This window comes from Falco rusticolus, chromosome 11 (assembly GCF_015220075.1).
Source record: "Falco rusticolus isolate bFalRus1 chromosome 11, bFalRus1.pri, whole genome shotgun sequence".
In the NCBI taxonomy this organism is placed as follows: domain Eukaryota; kingdom Metazoa; phylum Chordata; class Aves; order Falconiformes; family Falconidae; genus Falco; species Falco rusticolus.
The window spans coordinates 31,590,311-31,611,025 of NC_051197.1; the positions used below are offsets into that span (position 1 = coordinate 31,590,311).

The 20,715-nt window shown below is 43.2% G+C and overlaps 1 protein-coding gene across 1 annotated transcript in view; it reads left to right on the forward strand.

Annotated features, from left to right (window-relative positions):
* Window positions 1-5,479: 5,479 nt before the first annotated feature.
* HMCN1 (hemicentin 1) overlaps window positions 5,480-20,715 on the forward strand; it is a 202,423-nt gene continuing 187,187 nt past the window's right edge. Inside the window, exon 1 of the mRNA XM_037404235.1 lies at window positions 5,480-5,803. Coding sequence (XP_037260132.1) covers window positions 5,533-5,803 — 271 coding nt within the window. The 5' untranslated portion in view covers window positions 5,480-5,532. The remainder of the gene's footprint in view (window positions 5,804-20,715) is intronic.

The window sequence follows — 20,715 nt, forward strand, 5'->3', positions numbered from 1 at the left end:
TTCCTGTGTGACTTTCAGCAAGTCATTTAGTCCTCTCTTTCATTCCTCATTTGTATGATGGGAACTATAGAGCTCAAGGTTATGGAGCCTACAGGTTTTGTAAGGACATGTTGATTAGAAATGTGTTTGTACTTTGTGCTAAGAAGTGCTTAGACTGTAATGCAGAAAACAAAGATTGATAAAGAGATCAACACTGCTTTGTCCAGTAGGTACAGGCCCCATACTTTTGATTATTCCGTTTCTCCATCCATCATTTTATCTACTTTTTTTTTTTCTAAGTAAACAAGGAATAGCAGAGCAGGTCCTAACTTGGTCCAGGTCTTGATGCATAGTTGTATTAATAAAGGCAGCAAATCTGCTTCTGAGCCAGAAACAAAACTTTTGGACCCTGACTTTTACTTCTAGGTCATGATCACAGGATGGCTTGTTTTATAACCAAAACTAAAGTAATTTCATCTTGCAGATGAGATGATTCAGTGCTATAGCAGGGTGAAATGATCTCTTGGCTCAGGCACATGGTTTATTAAACAAGCTACTCCAGTTGCTACAGCTATTTACTGCTTGTGTCTAGCTCTTTTTCACTATTATGTGATATTTCGGAATGTGTTGATCTGTGAATCAAACTGATATTTATATTTAAGCAAACTTCTGTGGGGCAGAGAAAGAAGATCGAAAATGGCAAAAGATTACCTCTGTGGGACTTCCAAATTCTTTACAATGTAAAACACATGGCATCTTTAAAATGTCTCATTTTTACAACCTTTTCATTACAAGCTATTTGTCATCTAGAAATGTTTGTAGAACACAGGATTGCTAGCATTCACCTGTCTGCTCTGATTTTGCTGTAAAGCAAATTGGCAAAGCCATGAAAAATTCCAGCATCTCTGGGCTCATGATGCAAACTGAGTTGAAAAAGGAAGCAGTAACCATAAAATACAGGATGGTCAGAATTCAGCCAGAACTATTCATTAAGTGTGATTAGCTCAAAATACACTTCTGTTTCCAGCTTATCTCTGCATGCTGATACCTGAGAGGGTAGGAGCAGGAAATATAGCCCATTGCTTGATTTCAGATTCAAACAAACCTCTTTGAAAAGTGGAGATCAGAAACTTGCAGTTCTTCAGAATCTGGATTATCTACTAAAAGCATCAGTTCCTACAGAGGCGATGGTGCTAGAATCCCAGAGTTTGGTTTCTTAATAAAAGCAGGTGGTTTCTACTCATGCGGATTTTGGAGAAAACTTACAATATATGACCCCTCTGAAGATTCAGAAGCCAGAAGTCAAACAGAAGTTACACACATGCCATTTTTATATTAAGTCATAGTTTTTCTATTGTTGGCATAGGTAATGTATCTCACAGGAAGACGTGAAGCTACTGTGACTAAAACAAGAGGCATTGACATTATTTGGTATAAAGGCTATCATGTTCTGTCTGCAGAAGAGCTTTTAACTGTAACAAGCAAAACGCCTTGGTCACAGTGAGGAAAGAGGAGTACTCAAAGTATAGTGTCAAAGCGTGAGACCAGCTGCACAGCTGAAAAATAGAAGTCACTGCCTGGAAAAAGTCAGTGTTTAGTTTATCACTTTGGAGTTTGAACTCTCATCATACAATGGCATTCACATGGCAAAATCTCCCCCCAAAAGTAATGCTGGTCTTTTCATGGTCTTTGTAGATGAATGCGAAGATTGTAATGAAAGATTAATCTATCAGTCCTTTCTCTTTTCTGCTTCTTGTTTATCTTTCCTTACAGATCTGTTAGCAGCAGCTCTAGTGAGCTGCCTTACCTGGTTTCAGGCTCCTCAGCATACCTGCTAATTCCTGTTGTAGCATTCCTCTTCCAGGATGGCATTTTAACCCTATCCTTCCCAAAAGCAGCATAGGTTCTGCCTGCAAACTACTTCAAAACACTGAGACCCAAAACACTATTTTCAGTTTTAGAGTAGTGAATGGCTTTGGTAAATACAAGTTGTACCTCTCAAATGCAGGACTAGACTGGCCATATACATAAAATATAAAGACAGGGCTAAAGACTAGCTAAGAAAACACTGTGTGTGTGAACTGGAGAGTTCTTGCTATACAATACATATACTTCTCACAGAGACAGCCAAAGCCAGATGCCCAAAACAAAGAGCAATGATTCCCTCCTTTTCCACAACAATTAATCAAGTCCAAACAAAGGAAAGAAAAAAAGGAGGGATATGACTTTGAAGGAGTGGGAATAAAACCTTTAAATGTGTATGGAGTTCCAGTGGAAAAAAATATTGTCAAATGTCTGTGACAAAACAGTACAGGGTATCTGGTATACGTGCAGAACTCACTGACCAGAAAAGAGGTGTCGTGAGAAAGAGCTCTGGTAGATGCAGCCTGCTGAGAGCAGTCCATGGGATCCCAGGAGGAGAATCTGTTTTGGTATCAGCAGTTTGCTCTGTAATTAGAGAGTAGCATCAGCTTTAAAAACAATCATTTTGATGTTGCCCTTCAGATGGAAACCAGTTTTTGAAGTGGATGCTTGTTTACTACGAACAAGAATGAAACCAGCAGTTCTTTCTTCATTAGCAGCCATTGGATAGTAATAATTTTTAGCTGCAAATTACAAAATGGAGCAGATTCAGACAGAAGCCCAAAGGGTGAAAAGTACTTTATTTCCTTCCCAATCTTCCAAACTAGTATATTTTCCCCACAGCATACAAAATTTATGTTTTTTGTATTTGTGACCAGCTAAGAAGAGAGAAGGAGTTAAATGAGTTACCTCCATTCCACCTCACTGAAGGATTTACAGCTATCCAGGATAAATATATAGTGATGGAATCATAGAATAGTTTGGGTTAGAAGGGACCTTTAAAAGTCAGCTAGACAGGTAACACTGCTCACACTCAGAGTGGCAGTGTTTGAGTGTGGTGGGAAGGAATTAGACAATCAAGTCCACATCCGTTGAATTCTTCCATGCTACCGAATTGCATAAACAAAATGTCAAATTCCAGCCCCAAAACAGACATGAAAAGAATACCAAGATTAAGTTACAAATGCTTAAAATGAGGAAGTAAGCGTAAAAGGCAATTGTAATACCCTGGTGCATACAAAAGAGACACCGAGATGCTATTGGAAACCATAAAGGTGGTAGCCCGCTGTGGCAGAGCGGGGTCTGTGGGGAGGTGGGGTACCTCTCCCCTGGGGGGTACCTCGACCCAGCTCCCCGCCCCCCCCCCCCCGGCCCCTGCCCCAGCCCCCCCGGCCCGATAATCTCCAGGTGTTTCTGCTACAGTGTGCTTTGACAGTGGCAGGGGCCTGACCTCAGAGTGCGCTTAGTTATTATGCTGGCATGCTGTCAAAACTTTACTGTAGAACATGTCAGAAGGAACACAGTGATTTTTTTTTTCAATAGACGATTCTTTGGCAAACTATGAAAATAATTTCATTGCAGAAAAAAAAAAAAAAAAGGTTCCTCTTGCTACAGGGCTTTCTTCCTGCAAATTTCAAAGGCCTGCTGTGAATAATAGTTTTAGAGCTTCCAAGGTTCAAGGTTATTTTATAGTGGAAAGTGTTAGGCAACCAAAATAAATATCCGTTTCCACTGTTACAAAATAAAGAATTTTCTTTATGTTGTACCTTAAAAATTGTGTTAAATGACATTTTTTTAGAGATGCAGCAGCATGTGTCCAAAAGGGTTATTTTTTCATAGAGACACTAGGTTTGTTCCAGCTTGTTTACATCTAAATGAGAAATACTTTAAGACAGAAAGAACGTGAGGGCTTTCTTTGTAAGGAAAGATGTAACAGGAATTCATCTTCATAAAGGACCGAAGGAAATCACTAAATCCAGGTGCTGCCAGTCTCTAGGGCATTCAAAATACATATTCCTATTTTACGGCTTGAACATATCTCTACTTAAAGTATTTGTGAGTATTTTTGACAAACCTGGTCTGAGTTTTCTGCTAGCAGAGTTACAGATGAGGCAAGTTTTCCATGGTTTGGGGTTTTTATTGCGAATGCTTTGCACAGCTCTGGTTATGTGCTTCCTTCTCATGACATCAGTGCTGAAGGGGAGAAAGAATGTAAACATCTGTTTTTTATAATTCAATTCCAGGCTTATAACTTGATTAGAATAAGCAATGTTTTTACATGATTAATTTTCCAGTCACAATAGCGCGCAGTTTTAGCACCAATTTTAAGATTAGCAAAACAAGGAAGGAAACTAATGAGGTAAATTCTACTTCACGGTCTACCTTTCTGAGCTGCGCCAAATGCTGCGCGTCTCACCGGGTCATGCACCCGCTGAAAACAAAGGATGCGATTTCCCTCCCGCTTGGGGTTCAAAAGGATGTCCCGATGCTCCCCACGCAGCTGATGGCGGGAGGCTTGCGGCAGCCAGGCTGAGTGAGCTGGAGCAACGAGGACGGGCTCCTGGCTCTCCCCGAGGCCTTCCACGTGGCCTTGGGCCAGCCACCTAGGATCAGATTTTCACAACGTGCGTGCTGGGACCTGGCTGCATCCTTAAACAACTAAGGAGCTCTGAAATATATAGCCTTTCACCTCTTCCATCGCCTGAGCGGGATTAAAACAACACTCCGGCCACTTTCTTTTCTTCAGTGTCCAGTCTTGCTCTGGCCCCAGAGACTGCGAGTGCCTGGAGCTGTGGGATGTGCCTGGTGTGGAGATGTGCCCGATCACATTTTGGGGTCTTTACTGCCCACTTTTCATAGTCCCTGTAGGAACATGTTCATGGGAGCTGAGGCGAACTGTGGCTGGAAGGGGCCGCGGGGGTCCGGCCGCGGGGTTTCAGGCAGTAGTTGTGGGAGCGTGACCCGAGTGAGGGCAGAGCGAGCCAGGGCAGCCGTGCACGTAGCAGCGACTTCAGTCGGGTATCACGCGTTTGTAATAACAAAACAGTGCCACACTGATCTACCCTCCCAGGAACGAGCTCAAGTCGGCACCGCCGTCCTCCCCTCGCCGGCAGGTGCGGGCCCAGCCCCGCTCGGTGACGGGCAGGTCCGTACCTCACCCTGGCGCCCCGTTCCCGCCAGGGCGGCTCTCCCGGGGGCTCGGCCCGCCGGTGCCGGGGCGGAGCGGGGCGGCTGCGGGCGGCCAGGTGCGAGGGGCGGCCCCGACCCCAGCCCCAGCCCGCCCCGCCGGCGGCCGCCGCGGGAGGGGCCCTGAGGTGAGGGCAGGGGCCGGAGGTGAGGGCAGGGGCCGCGGCGGGTCACGGGAGGCGGGGCCGCGGCGCCTGGGTCCGCCGCCGGGGCTCCAGAGGCGGCAGGCTCAGCCCCGGCCCGAGCCGCGCCGGCAGCAGCTCCGCACCCCGCGGCATGGACGGGGCTCAGCCTGCTCCCTCGGGGCGGCGCTGCCCCAGCCCTGCCCGGTAGGAAAGGCGGAGCGGGGCCGCAGCCGCGCGCAGACAAAAGCCGCGGCGCTTCCTGCCCTCCGCGCTGAGGGGAGCGGGCGGGCGGCGGGCGCCGGTCCCCGCGCTCCTCCGGGCGGACTGTCTCAAGTGTTTCTTCTCAGCCGCCGGCGAGCTGCGCAGGCTGCCGGGGAAAATGCGTTTCGGCGGGGCCCGCGGAGCGCGGGGAGCGGGGCTGGGCGCTGTGGTGCTGCTGCTCGCCCTGTGCCCCCGCGCTGCGCCCGAGCCCGGCGGCGAGGCGGTGCCGGAGGGAGCCTCCACCCTGGCGTTCGTGTTTGATGTGACCGGCTCCATGTACGACGACCTGGTGCAAGTCATCGAGGGGGCATCCAAGATCCTGGAAACGTCGCTAAAAAGACCCAAGAGGCCGCTTTACAACTTCGCGTTGGTCCCTTTCCACGACCCAGGTAGGGGTCGCTCCGCGCGGGGCCCCGCTGAGGTGGGCTCGGGGGCGGGAGGGGCCCTGGTCGGGGCTGGCTTTTATGAAAGGTTGGGTCTCCTGCGCTTCCAGGGGGCTGGAGAGTAGGTATTTCTGTCACGTCTTAGCCGTGCTCGCCACCTCCGCCGCGGGGAGTTGCCGGGGGCGAGCCCCGGGCCCGGGAGCCTCAGCCTGTGGCCCCGCAGCCTGCAGGCCGAGCTGAGGTGGCTCTGAGCACGCTGCCTGCACCGAGGGGTAGTTCAGGGGCTTAAATACTCTCCTTAATAATTCTAATACGAGCTGAAGTGGTCTCAGTGACCTTCTCTCCTAGTATAGAGCATGTTACTAGTGAAGCTACTAAATTGGTTTTTTTTTTTAGTTCCCCTCTATGGGAATACACTTACAAACACACACAATATAGTTGCAATTTTCCTTCAGTCTTCTCCTATGTTTACGTTCAGAAACTTTGCACTGAAATTATCCAGAAGCTTTTACATGATGTGTTTTTTAGTTTGGGTCCTTTCCCTCATTTTACCTTTTTTTTTTCCCCACAAAAGACTGCTGTACATTGTGCGTTCCTCTCAGCATCTGTTTTCTATTCCCTTCCTATCCCTCTTCTCTGGCTTTCTTCCTCTTTCCTTGACAAGTATCTTCTGGTGACTTGAAGAGGAAGTGGGGACAGGACAGGATGCCCCAGGCTGGTGATGCGTGCTGCACTATGTGGTAAAAACTCCTGTTAAAAAAAAAAAAAAAATCAGAAAAAAGCCCCAGAGAGTGGAGAAAAGCCATTGAAAATTTCCTTTATGGTTCTCGTTGCCATGGCATATCTCAGAATATGATTTTCTGGAAGTCAGTTCTGAACAGTTGAATTTTTGAAGGGATGTTATCAAGTGAAGGCAAATGCCCCATCTATTTTCCCCCAGTCATAGATACTTCTGCTTACAAGATACGTGTTTGCTGTTGTTATAAACACCTTAAACCAAATGCTTGGAAAATGAGAGAAAAACTTGTCTTTGCAAATTTTGCTGGTTTGTTATCTGTAAGCTTGTATAGGGTTGTGGTGTGTGGTTTTTTGTTTTTTTTTTTCTTGTAAAGAGTCCATCATTGTGATGTCAGTGTCCTATCGCAAAAGGATCTGTTGATGCACCTTACTGTTTTCACCTTTGGTTTTCCCCCTCTCATTACCTTTTTGTTATTCTATGGAACAAACATATGTGGGACTTAAAAAGCGTCATACCATGGAAGTAAGCAAGAAGGAAGAGATTTTGATTAAGTGTAGAGCTTAGAATAATTTGATACCCTTTTGGAAAATCAAGCTAATCATTCTCCTTGGAGCTTTTTTTTCTTGGGTGGGGCAGAAAATCAACGGGATGGCTTGGGAGTATTTTGTTTTAATTTCTTTCCATAATCACACTTCATACATCTTCCCTTTCTACTCACCAAAGTGGTTCACTGTAAGAATTTATAGTTCTCTTTTTCAGAGGGCTTGGGTATCTCTACTAACTGTGGAAGCAAGAAGGTGATCTTGTGTGGTGAACTTTTAGTTTGCAGGTTTGTGTGGATGGTCCTTTGATCTTGTACATCCTTGGTAGAAAGAAGTTCCAACTTTCGTATTATGGGTAGTTCCAATGCTTAGCTTTCATCACAGGCTGCTTTTCCTTTGTTTCAATAGCTACTTTTTTCTCTCTCATCCTGCATGTTTTCTCTTCCTCACTCAGTTTTTCTTCTGCACGTTTTCTCCTTTTCATTCCTTTTCTTCCATCTCCCGACCCTCTTGCTTCCACTGGCTCTCCAGGATCTTTGTTTCTGTTACAGACTGATTCTTTTAATCATACTTTGCTGTGTCACCACCTTCTTGATCTGTATGTACCTCACTAGCAACAAATCCACTGCCACCTTCCTCTGCTCAATTCATGTTTTTTTCCCCATGTAGAATTCTTGCTTCCCTGCCTCCTCCCCCATTCCCTCTCATTCAACAACCCTTCCTTGGCAAATGTTAGATTTCATTCAGTAGAGTAACTGAAACTTAAACCTGCGGAGGGCTGACCTACACAACAAAGAACTGCTGGCAAACATATATTGATGTATCCTGTTACATGTCTCTTTATGGAAGTCCAACTTCCCTGCACAGGCAGAGGGGGCTTTACTTTTTAGCATGATGGATAACTTGTGAGGTCATAAAGCTGTTTAAGTTTAAAATTATACATTCTCCACTTTCAATTTAGTCTTGGTTCCTGAAAACGATTTCTCTATCTCTGCCTTTGAGTTAGAAGGACACACCACAGTCCGCTGCCCTGAATTTTAAGGGCATAGCAGTTCAGACTGCTGGTAATGTGGTATTTTACATCTGGTGATGACCAAGCTTAGGCACTTGAAAAGGAAATGCAAGAAATGTTGTTGTGACCAGTTCTTCAACATCTTGTTTTGAATCTCGAGAGAAGTAACTTTTCTCAAAAATCTAATAAAAAACACTGCTTGGCTTCTATTTCACAGTGTCCAATTCATTTGCCTAGTGTTCTTCTTTCTGAAGACTGCTCAACTAAATTGATAAGCATGAGCTTATTCCACCCTCATCCCCCCAGTTGTCTGGTTATCGCTCAACTGATAATTTTTCTTAAAAAAAAAAAAAAAAAAAAGATTCCTATGTAGCTGCCCCACAGAAAATTTTGTTGATATTTTTGTGAGGTACTGTGCTCCATGAGGCAAGTGGGACTCTACAAGGAGTGCAACATATAGTAGGACCTTAGATCCAAGGAGCTTCTCTTCCTGTAAAGCCGTCCTGATCCAGATGCACTCTTTATTGATAGTGAATTACAGTTTAAAGTTTGCGAGGCTTTGGCTTTTCACTCCATTGTTTTCCTAGTGTTGCATGGTGTATCCTGAACAGTGCCCCAGTGATTCACTCTGCAGTACTGCTTGATTTGTACTGATCAGTGAAATGGCTGAAGTGCTTCCTAAGCACCATAAAGAAAGAGTTGTTGACAAGGAGTGTGTATTCAACAAAACCATACAAGAATCTGTCCTGGAAGGGTACTTGACACCACCCAGGGTACAGCTGAGTTACAAATAATTGGTGTTATTTAAAAATCCTCCTGTATCTTACTGGACTACATTGTTACCAAAATGCTGCACATTAATGCTGTGTTGTAATATACCAACGTATTTGTGGTAGATTTAAATGTAGCATTATGATTATTGCAATGGGATTTTGCTCAGACTATGGTATTTTGGTAAAACAGTAATAATTAACAAGTATATCTTTTATTATGAAACCTGAGGGTTTTTGCCTAGAATTATAGCCTACAGCAAAAATTTGTAATGGGTTTCATATTCTGATGCTGCTGTACCATCTGGTGGTATGCTGGGTTCTCCATTTTGAAAAAGCCTTTTGTTTTGGATTCTGCTTCTTGTGCAATGCTTTAACACATTATAGGATTCTTTTTTATTGTGGTGTTGGGTTCTTTTGTTTAAATACCTAAACGTGATCACAGGAGTTTTGTACATAGTGGAAAAGGCTGTTGACAAAGAAATCTCTTGCCAGACTTGTGTTCAATGGAAAAATGGGGGTGGGGGGGAAGTCCAAGATGAAGAAGTCTTGGCATGAAAATTTTGAATTTGAGCTAAAGCTTAAGATCAGCAAATGCTTTTGTAGTTGCGTGTTGTGGGTCCTGATCTACTAACTCCCATTGTATCCTGTGGAAACGGGATTGGACTCAGAATGTCTTTATTTAACATCTGTAGCCAGCTTTTCTATTTTTTCGTTATGCCATTAAGGAATTTTGGAATGGAAAATAAGCCTAAAATGACAAATTCATCCCTAGTATTTTTCTGTAAAGCTAATGGAGTTATACTAGAAATAGCTCTGACTCTGCATGATTTAATGAAGCATTCCTTCATTGTGAATGACTTTTATAGACCAAACTCAAGTAATTAATTTTAATTACAAGAAAAACGAAGGGAGCGTATAACCTCTGGACTTCCTAGTGCACAGGATGATGTTTGCCTGTTAATACTCTGCATGTCTACAAATCTCTGATGTGAGTGTTTCCTAAATCCTTTTTCTTACATATCAGATACAGTGTATTGCCTATGTGAGGAAAGAGGAGAACTTTAATACTGCTTTGCTCAGATGGGAAAATAGTGGTGAACTTAAGTCATCCACCTAGGGTCACATAGCAAATGCATAGGGTAACTAGAAATACAATATTAATTATTTTTTTTCCTTGATCCCACTCCTCTTTTTTTTGAGAGTAAAGCTCTGATTATATTATGAAGTAAAGGTACATAATTACGTTTAACTTTATAACCTGGGCTCTCCTTTACTTAATAGTCTGGCAATGCTATATCCATAACAGCAGATAGGCTGCTGAGTCTCGTACTAGTGGAAGAAGTTCCCAAGGTCATATGAGAACTTTGGTTTTTGCAGGTTTGATAGTTTTGGGTTTTTTTTTATTTTTAGAAGTGACAATGAAGAAGAAATAATGTGTTTTTTCCAGAGGAGGAACATAAGAAATAAGGCTATTAATGGAATTAAAATTTTTCATATTTACTGATATAAAAATAATTGTGCTTATATACATGGATAATAAAGAAAGATGGAAAGCTGTTTTTGGAAATGGAGAAGTATAAGCTTTCCTTTATGTGTTAATATCTGCCTTGAAAAAGACAGTTGTGAATGATGGAAAATAAATGTCCTCAGAGTATAGCAATAAGACTTTCACCCCTGCTCAGCTGAAATTCTTCCTGTTAATTCAACTGCAGTGGCTGCATGGCCAGCCTTCCCAGTATGAACCACCGCTTTTGTCATTTCCGTATCTACAGGTAAACAGTATCACTGACCCTTCACCGCTCAGCAGGGTTCTCGCACCAGCCTCTTCTGTGGCTTCTCCACCATGTTGCCCTGCAAGTGCCTTTTGCATTCTCCTGTCACTTGAGGTCTTTGGCCTCAGGGTTTACTCTCAGATTTATGGGTGTCTCTTATTCAGGCAGAGGCTGAATGTATATAAATCAATTGTCTGAAATCTTTTCCCATTTGCGAGAAGTTGAATGGTCTTTCTGGTATAGCCCAAAGAAGGTCATTGTCTTTGGGATTCCCTCTGCTTCCTTTGCATGGGGAAAGAAATGCTTCAAGACTTGGTATTAATTTTACTAAAGAACAGGAACATGTCTGTGGAGAAACTATATGGCAGGAGTTTTCAAAGCAGGAAGGACAATTTTAAGGAAAATGCAGTATTTTGTACTTGTACCCAAGTTTGCCAGCACCACAGAAGTGGTGTTCGTACAAGGGATAGGGGCAGCACGGGAAAAGTCTGGGAGCTCCTGTGGTGTGCCCTTCTCATTCTGGGGGTCACGTAGACCTGTTGTGTCATTGTGTTTGTGGGTAAGTAATGGCACGCACTTGAGGTTGGCATGTTACAAGCCATGCTGTGGCGTGGTATAAACTTCCTTAGTGCATGACATTCAGCACTCTGCGGGTGTAATACAGTGGTTTTTAATTGAGTTTTGAGTATGCTGTGAATGGAAATAGAGGGATTAGAGAAGAGTTAGGGGAGAGATATTGCCAGTGTTTTACAGTATATCTTTTGCTTTAGAAAGAGAAAATTCAGTGGGTTGCTGCTGTGTATGTCCTAGACAGACTTCACATTAATCTGTTTTGTTCTGCAAACTATGCAGTGAGATGGAAATGGGAGTCCCTGCCCATCAAGAATGGAGGACTTGGTGGAATCTGGGTAGGTCTGCTTGCCTTTGGGCAGTAGCTCTTCTGTCCACATTCAGGTCTCCTTACCCCCTCGGTAGGTAAAACTGTATAAAAGCTATTTAATATTTCAACTAGACAAATTACTAGGTTGGCAAGGGGGAATAAACTCCTTGCCAATGAAGTTCCTGTGGTCAAATGTTTTGCAAACACTATCAAAATCCCATAGTTTTTATAGGAAAGAGAAGAGTTGCCCCAACTCTGTTGGGTGAGAGTAAGGTTAGAGGCAAAGAAAATTATTCGCTCCACTTGATTGAAATAGTCATCATATTTTGAGAGTTGAGTGGGTTTCATATTATTCCCAAAATCCAAAGTGGGAAAAAAATGTGCTTATTTAACAAGTCTGGTCTCTCTGTTCTGGTGCAGTAGCTCTACTGATGCATCAGAGAATATTGGGTTAATGTTGTCATGGCTAATCTTTGAGTTGTGTTCTTTGGTGGCCTCAGAAATTTCTGAACATCCTATCTGAAAAAAAAAAAACCCACCAAAAAAACAACCACCAAACACAAAACACCACACCTTACACAACCTTGAGTTTTTATTTGGTTTATTTTGGACTTCCTTAGATGTATAGCAACAGCAATAATGAGCGTGTGTCCAAATTTTGAGTTTTTCTTTCAGAGTTTAGGAGACACAGTGTAAATTTACAAGTTTTCAGTGCTGCCTTGGTATGCCTGAAGACAAATGATAACCAGAATAATAGCTGTTAAATTTGCCCATTTGTGCTGTAACTGTTGAAGTGTTACTGTTACTTACTCATAGAATCATTTAGGTTGGAAAAGACCTTTGAGATCTTTAGGTCCAACTGTTAACCCAGGACTGCCAAGTCCTCACTAAACCACGTCTCTAAGCACCACATCTGTGTGTTTTTTAAACACCTCCAGGGATGGTGCTTCCACCACCTCCCCGGGCAGCCTGTTCCAAGGCTTGACCAACCTTTCAGTGAAGACGCTTTTTTTAATATCCCATCTAAACCTCCCCTGGTGCAAGTTGAGGCTGTTTCCTCTTGTCCTGTCACTTGTTATCTGGGAGGAGAGACTGACCCCCGCCTGCCTCCAACCTCCTTTCAGGTAGTTGTAGAAAGTGATAAGGTGTCCCCCCCCCCCCCCCCCCCCCCCCCCCCCCCCCCCCCAGCTGCCTTCTCTCGGGACTAAACACCCCCAGCTCCCTCAGCCGCTCCTCATCAGAGTTGTTCTCTACACCCTTCCCCAGCTCCGTTGCCCATCTCTGGACAAGCTGCAGCACCTCTACATCCCTCCTGAAGTGAGGGGCCCAAAACTGAACACAGGATTGGAGGTGCAGTCTCACCAGTGACGAGTATAGGGGGGACATTTGCTGCCCTAGTTCTGCTGGCCACACTGTCTGATACAAGCCAGAGTGCTGTTGGCCGCCTTGGCCACCTGGGCACACTGCTGGCTCATGTTCAGCCGGCCGTCAACCAGCACCCCCAGGTCCTTTCCCACTGGGCAGCTTTCCAGCCGCTCTGCCCCCAGCCTGTAGTGTTGCGTGGGGTTGTTGTGACAAAATATTATTTCACTGTTGACATTTTCAGCAGGAAATGCTCTGTTTCTTTAAAGCACTAATACTGCTTCTGTATTGTCACTACTACTAAATTTTATTGTTCCTGTCATGTTGTATGTCAGTCACCAATACTATGTAATAGCAAACAGTTTGGAGTTGTTAAGGATAAAGTCCAAAGCACTTACAGGTATTTTTCATCTCTGAGACTTCTGTGATAACCGTACTGACTGTATGTGAAATGAGTATTTTGAAACCTTGTTGTCATCCTTAATGGAGACATGGTATCTATAAAATCAATTCTGTGTGATTACGTGGCTTTTTTTCCTTGTTCCTCCGGGAAGATTTTTCCCAGGTTCCTCTAAAAGGCGCTGTTTATATGGATTACAGAAGACAGTATTGCCAGTGCCAGAAGCTCCAAAATCTGTGAGACAGCCAAAATATTGCAACCTCATCCAAAAGCCTACTATAACATCAGTTACAACTTATATTTTTATTGTCTTAATTCTATCTGTCCAGCCTTGAAGATACGCATAATGGTAAATTTTCACCCTGATTATTGAATCTTTTTTGCAAGGGGAAGTATTCTTATCTCTGTTTTTACTTGAAGGGATAATTAAGATTTTCTTTTCAATAGGAAAAAAGTGACTGCGTTAAATATGTCGTTCTCTTCTGCTTTGCAATACGAATTATTTTTCGTGCTACGTTTGAAACTGTTGCCTACTGAACTTACACAGAAGCTGCTTGTTCTGGTTTGCTTTGCTATCCCCAGCTCCAAGTGGTGACAATTATGTGAAAAGCTCTGTAACTCATTAGTAATGCATCCCAATGTTTTCTGTCCCAATAATTATTACTGATGTCGTTTAGCGCAAGGCTTACTGTTTAGCAGTATATGCCTGTTCTCTATAGCTTCTGGAGTTTACATAGAAGATACTTCAGCTGTTATGTCCCAAATAGTAGTCACTATATTACACTGCCATTGCAAACTCAACCATTAGGTATACAAAAATGTAGTAAATTGTACCGAGTTTTAAATTCTCTCCCAAATACAGTGGTTTTTCATGTGTGAGCTTTCTATTGGTTGCCTTAGAATTTTTACATTACTATTACCCCTCCATGCGCCTGAAAAACTCTTTCACTTCCCAGTATAATAGGTCTTCCTTCATACCACTTACTACTGGTTTATTTTCTGAAGAATAGTAGATAGCAAAAATGTAGACTTTGCTGCAGGATCACACACCTTGCTAAGAAGCGAAGGGTGATGGGTAGGTTCTGTAATTTCTGCTCCAGATATAGTTGTGTCTTTAGATCACCTGCAGTGAATGGAACCTGTTGAGAAGCCACTCATCACTGTTCTTGGGGACATCAGTGTCGAAGGGTATTTTGTGATGTATGCCTACACACTTGAAGAGCAGCACAAAGCCACACAGTGACAGTATGAAGCTCGGGCTGGTCTTTCAGCTGCTGCTGTCCTGCACAAAAAGATTTGTCCCTGCCCTCTCATTAGAGGTTGCTGCCCCAGTATTTCTGCTACTTTAACTAGTTTGCCAATTGATCTCAAAGTAAATATCACACAATACTGAACCAGACTAGAAAGTGGTCAGGGTGGTGCCAGTTAAACTGGAAAACCAGTGAACCCTTGCCCTGGGTAAAAAGTGGCTGTACAGCATGTTTCATCATGTCCTCAATCACCCAAGCAGTGAATATGGTTTAATCCCTCTGAAACACAGAGTGGAAGGAGGATTTGCCAAGGCTGTATTCTCTGCCTGCCTGGGCAGCTGAGGGCTGTGCTTTCATTCCCAGCTTCACAAGGGGGGAGATACTTGCTCTCATCAAAGATAGCAATGTCTGATAACTGGGAGCACTGGGGACAAGGTAGATACCAACAGTGTAAGAGGTGAATTCATAGTCTTCTTATTTCCCCCATTCTCCTTCCCCTCTTCTTTACCCTACTTGAAAATATATTTCTCAAAAGTTGCAGTAGTTTGTGTTTCCACACAGTCATGTGTAGAAGCCAGGTTAATCCTATTCATGGCAAGAACTGTTTACCAGTAGGCCACATTGGCTATGAGTTTTCGTGGGAGCTCTATAGCATGGAAAGAAAAGAAATTTTTCTGATGAGGTATGCATCTACTGAATTGGTTTAGATGCCCACAAAACAAATTTCTAATGAGTTCTAAAAAACAGGTGTTTGATGCAGATCCTCAAGTGCTTTTAAGCTATGTCTAAGCTGCTCTTCCCTGAGATTGATATATTCTGTCTGTTTCTCATCTGGAGAAAACAGTTATTGTCTGAGAATGCACAGTAATGAAATAAATAAGGAGGCATAAATATTATATACATCTCTTATCTCACTTTAACTGAGGCAGTAGTGCTCATTATAAGATGAGTTGTCAGTGATGTGTACAGAGGGAAGTTGACAAGGAGATTAACCAGAGAATACTTGCCTCTTGAAATGCCAACCTTGCTCTTTTAAAGTGGCAAAGCTAGAAGAAAACTATGAAAAACAATGCTTTCTGTGGTGGGGATTTAATGGCAAATGCCTTTGCTGAAGAGGGGAGCTTAAGTTCTCAGAGAAGAATGAAGGAGAAAAAAAACAGTCCCAAGAACTGAAGACTCTGTGATCCTTAATCCTTGCTTCGTATGCTGTGCTACCATGCAGGAGTCCCATGGGATTTGGATCGGGCACGAGGACATGCTCACATGCCTTTTGAAAGCTCTATATCGCATGATACAGAGCTGGGCGTGTGTTAACTGCAGGAGGGTAAACGGTACTTGTCCTGTGTAGCGGGCCATGTAGTGATGGGACTCCATTTGTTGCTACAAATTGTGCTTGAACTTTTCTTATGAATGAGTTTATATTGGGTTGGTGCTTTGTTATGTGTCAGTGACATTCTTCATCCTACCATACCAACTTGTTGGGAACCTCAGAGTTGTTTCTGTTACGCTGCATGGGCTTGAGGTACATGTCTCTAGTCTTTCAGACTTGTGCTTTACAGTTTCTGTGTGTGTGTTGGAGGCTTTCTTGGAATTCATGCTAGAGTGGATTCAGTTCAGTCAGCAGAGGATCTGGATAAGCTGGATTAAGGGGTATGGAAGAGGAGCAGATATTCCATTTAGTTAATGGATTTTGAACGTGGCCTAAAGAATGACAGGAGGAACCCTTTAGACTGAGAAAACCCTCAGATGCCAGTTGGTATATATTTTCCGATCAATTATTTGATTTTTGGCACATGCCGTGGACTTTGGTTTTGAAGGAGAAGCATACATCAGAAAAAAAATATTGAGAACATATGTTTTTCAGTTTGCAAATGGCAAAACAATTTCTCTGTTGAAAGAGACTGATGGTGTTACTTGATCGGCTCACCATGCCTTGATAATGAACAGTTTTGTTAGAAGAAATAGGATGGTTTTAATGAAATGTGCTCTGAGCTGGCTGCTTCATATGCTTTCTTTACTACTACTACTACTGCCAGGGAGAATGTGTTTTACCCCTCAATTACATTGTTGAGTATAATTAGTTTTTTATAGTCATTGCCAGAGTTTAGGATTTCCTGTTTTAGGTGTGCTGCTCTCAGCTCTGATTTATGAGATCTTTCAGTTATGCCTATTGTGAATTCATGCTATGCAGTTGTTGTTGTGTCAACTTTGAGTCCAACATTTGCATTTTGTATGGGGATAGTTTGCAATGTTGTATTTTTAAGTGGGATCAGAGTAGTTTAGGGTCACGAATATTCCCTTACGGTCTGCGGTTAAATTTCTCTTGTTGCCTTTTGAAGAACATGTGCAACCTGTTCTTTGGTAACTGTAGGTGCGAGTTGAGCTTTTCCCTTTTTTTGCCAGAGGAGAAGCACAATGACTTCATGTTCCTGAAGTACTTGAATGGGATCACGTTATGTCAAGACACATAAAGTCATGACACTGAGGACAGGATTAATCCCATTTCAATATAGTTCACTTAACTGAAGAATGTCAGCTGAGACACTAGCTACCCAAAGGCTCTTTCTGTAATTCACGAGAAGAAACTGGCAACTCTATGGAGCAATTAATCACTTGTAAATTTTTAAATACTCTTTGGAGGTCTCATTTGCTTTCACTGGCTGCAGAGGGAGAAAAAGTTAGTTCAGGTGAAGCCCTGATTTTGGGAGGTATGAAGTCAAGCAAGAGGCTTTCTGCTTTCTAACTTTTTCCTGCTCTGGGGATGACTGTCCAAACAATAGTCCCTGAGATTTGTTTCATACTGTTTTTCATCCTGCCATATGGATACTGAGTGCTCAGATCAGCCTAGCTCACATGGGGGAATAGGTTGTGTCCACACGGTGATGTCCTCCCTGGCTCTGTTCTAACCCCAGACCTTTAGCCCTGCTGAAGAACTTCCCTGGGTAGGGCATTTTTGAGCTAAAATCGAGTAGCGCTTGGAGGCAACCTGTGCAGGTAGCTCCAGTGTAAACGGAGAGGTTTCTGCAAATCCACTTTGTGGACGGTGTTGGTGGATGCCTAATAATGTGGCTAATTAGAATGTCTTACTCCTCATTTGCCCTTACCACAGGTTATCATCAGCGTTTGAACCTTGGGTGTTCAGCAGACCCCTGTGTAAGCTACAGTGGTAATACTGGCAGCTGATAACGGCTGGGGGGATAAGCCACAAATGGGGGTTGTGATGCACATTATTAACGTGTATGACAAATGTAAACAGGCTGTGTGTATTTACAAAGATATGTTAACATTGTTCTGTATCCCATGTGCTCTTCCATCTTGATTTTCTTTGGCATCCTTGGTACTTCTTTTCACAGAGACACTATGTCCAGTTTTCCAGTTCTGCACAAGTTGTAGCCCTTTGCCTAAAATACACTTAGCCACAGATTTCAGTCTGCAAAACATTACTGGTAAAATATATGCATATTTGAAAATGACATGTTCCCAGACACCAAGCCAACAAGCTGCACACATCACATGCAACACAAGATAATTGAAAGTGTTGAATTTATTTTCAGTAATGTGTCCTTATTAGCAGCCTCATCTGTTCCCTCTGGAATAACGGCTTCCTTACCATATGCTCTTGGTAATACAACAGTTAGTGTGTGATGTTAGGTACAATGAATCATGTACATAAGTGTTCAGAGCCCCTGCATAACGTAATGGGACTCCCAAAATAAACTTGGATTTGTGAGCATTGTGCAGAGAGAATTTGAAATTACTCTTTCAAGGTGCCTGCGTGAGCCGGCTCTTGGGGAAGACAGCTGGCCCCCTCACTGTGCAGAGCTGGTCGTGGAATTGCAATTGAGAGAGAGTGAGCTTTATCTCTCTTTTAGTGCTTCAGTTTTCATGGGAGCTGTAATACTTCCTTCCTCTGCTGTTATTTTTTCCCAGCCATAGGACTACAAAATATGAATACAGCTTTAAAAGACAATTTTATATAGCCTGATACATAGTAGAGCCAAACTCCCAATATCAACTTTATAACTATAGGATAAATTACAATCAGTAGAGCTTGTTCTGCAATGAGGTCTAACCTAAAGCAGAATGGGACCCCAGTTCTTCAGACTGGAAAAACTCTGCTGAAGTGGAATGAGTGGGGGTGGATTTTTATGATTAAATGAAAATGAAGGAATGTCTTGTTTTGCTATATTCCCAGTTAAATGTCTGGTCTGTTTGTTCAGGATAGCAGCTCTAATCTGTGACTATAGGTTACTGCTGGATTCCTGCCGTCTTGTTTAAGTTAGATTCATAGCCTGGGGGGCAGGGGGTGTAAGCAGGAAGCCATTGTAATTTTCATGTTTTGGACACCAGTGTATTTTCATGAGCTGAAGTTAAGTGTCTCTGGGGACGCTGAATATCACTGAAACATTTCCTGAGTTCTCTTAAGCTGTACAGTGGTATGTCCAAGTCTGTTTTCCAAAGGATAGAGCGTTTTGTTTAGTTGGTGAGGTCTTAGTTAGTTCACTGAACTAGTATGCTTTTGCACTTAGAATTTATACAGGAACAGAAGAAGAGGAGGAAAGTTGTGCAGGGAAAATCAAGTCCTCTCCCTTAGAACAGCTAGGAGTACTGTGGTTTCTTTTATGCCCTTGTAGTCATTTATATTTCTGTTTACTAAAATCCTCAAGAGATTGTGACTTCACAGCTACTGTGTCGCAGCTAATTTTTGGCGATTGTAAATAGGTGAAATGGTTAGGCAAGCACACGGCTTTAGGTAAAAGAGCAATAGCTGGAGCATTATGAGAGAGACTAGTCATAGTCTGTCCCACAGCAGGGAGGCTATGATTGCTGCCAGTCTTTGGGCAAATCACTTTGCATTGTGGCACTTCTTTTCCATTTTATGTTACTTAGCTTGTACAGTACAGCACCAAGATAATAGCAGCGTCGTTTTAATTAGAGATCTTGGCATCACTGTGCACACAGTAATCACTGTCTTTTAGCAGAGTTTGAGTACCAGAGGTACTGCTAGCCCCCTAGCAAGTGGCACGGGCAAAGCCAAGCCCCAGCGTCGCCCCTGCTAGACCGCTGAGGCAAGACCTGGTGTGCGCTGTTGGGATGACGTTTTGACTCCTTTCCTGCAGCATTTGGAGGACATACCATGGTGCTTGGACAGTGGTGCTTGTCTGGGATTGTTGTCTACTGGTTTGAAAACACATTACTCAAAAGCCTACATCTTGGTGTCTTAGGGTATTTCAGAAGAGCTGGTTTGTTTTGTTTTGCTTTGGTCATGTTTTCTCCTTTTATATTTTACATAAGCCAGATCAATGTGCAGGGAATTAATGTGACTTACTCCTGAGTCACAGGCTGTGTTAACCACAAACCTACTAATCACTTACTTGTGCCTGAGATGTTTATTCCTTTTCTTTTCTTTCCTGACCTGTTGGACTGCCACATCTTTTTATCTTCATAGTCTCTGCCTTCAGCCCATCCCTTCCTCAAAATTTCCGTTGACCCTTTTCCTTCAGAGGTTCAGTGTCCCTTCTCAGTAATCCCCTCCTTTATCTCAAGGTTTCTTGGCAGTCTGGAGTCTCTTGCATATACAGACTGGATCCTGGTGATGAAATGTGTTGGTGCTAAAGGAAATATATTCTTTCTCCGAAAGAAGTGCTGAGCACCAATAGGTTTCTGTATCCTGCAGAAATGATGCTGAATCACTGATTGATGGAGAAGTCTTTCTCCTTTCAGTATGTCTGATGTTTGCCCTCGCATGAATGAGGGTGGTAGCAAGGACACCTGTCGTTCTCACTTTGCCTGCTGGCTGTGCAAGCGAGTACGTTTCTGGAGTTTGTTCTGGGTCTGAATTGGACCAGCTGGCTGCTGTTTTCTCTGAAACATTGGCTGAATCTGTGGACATACATTTTTCTTAAATGTGTAGCTGTATTGGTTGAAAACATTACTGCTCTGCACTGCTGTCTGCTTCCCTCTTTTTTGAGGTTGTGGTCTTTTCTGATCCCCAGCCAGAAGTGCTGCTTTGCAATTCTAGGTTCATTCCAAAATGGTCCAGGTTAGCAGAGACTGCTGAAACCCTTTGAGCCCGCTAACTTGGGTCAAAAGAGTGTGCATGAACTGCTTTGCTGCCAAGCAGAGGAGGTGATGACTTGTGTTAGGATGGTTCTGGAGAGCAGGGCTGGCAGTTTGTTCAGCTGGCA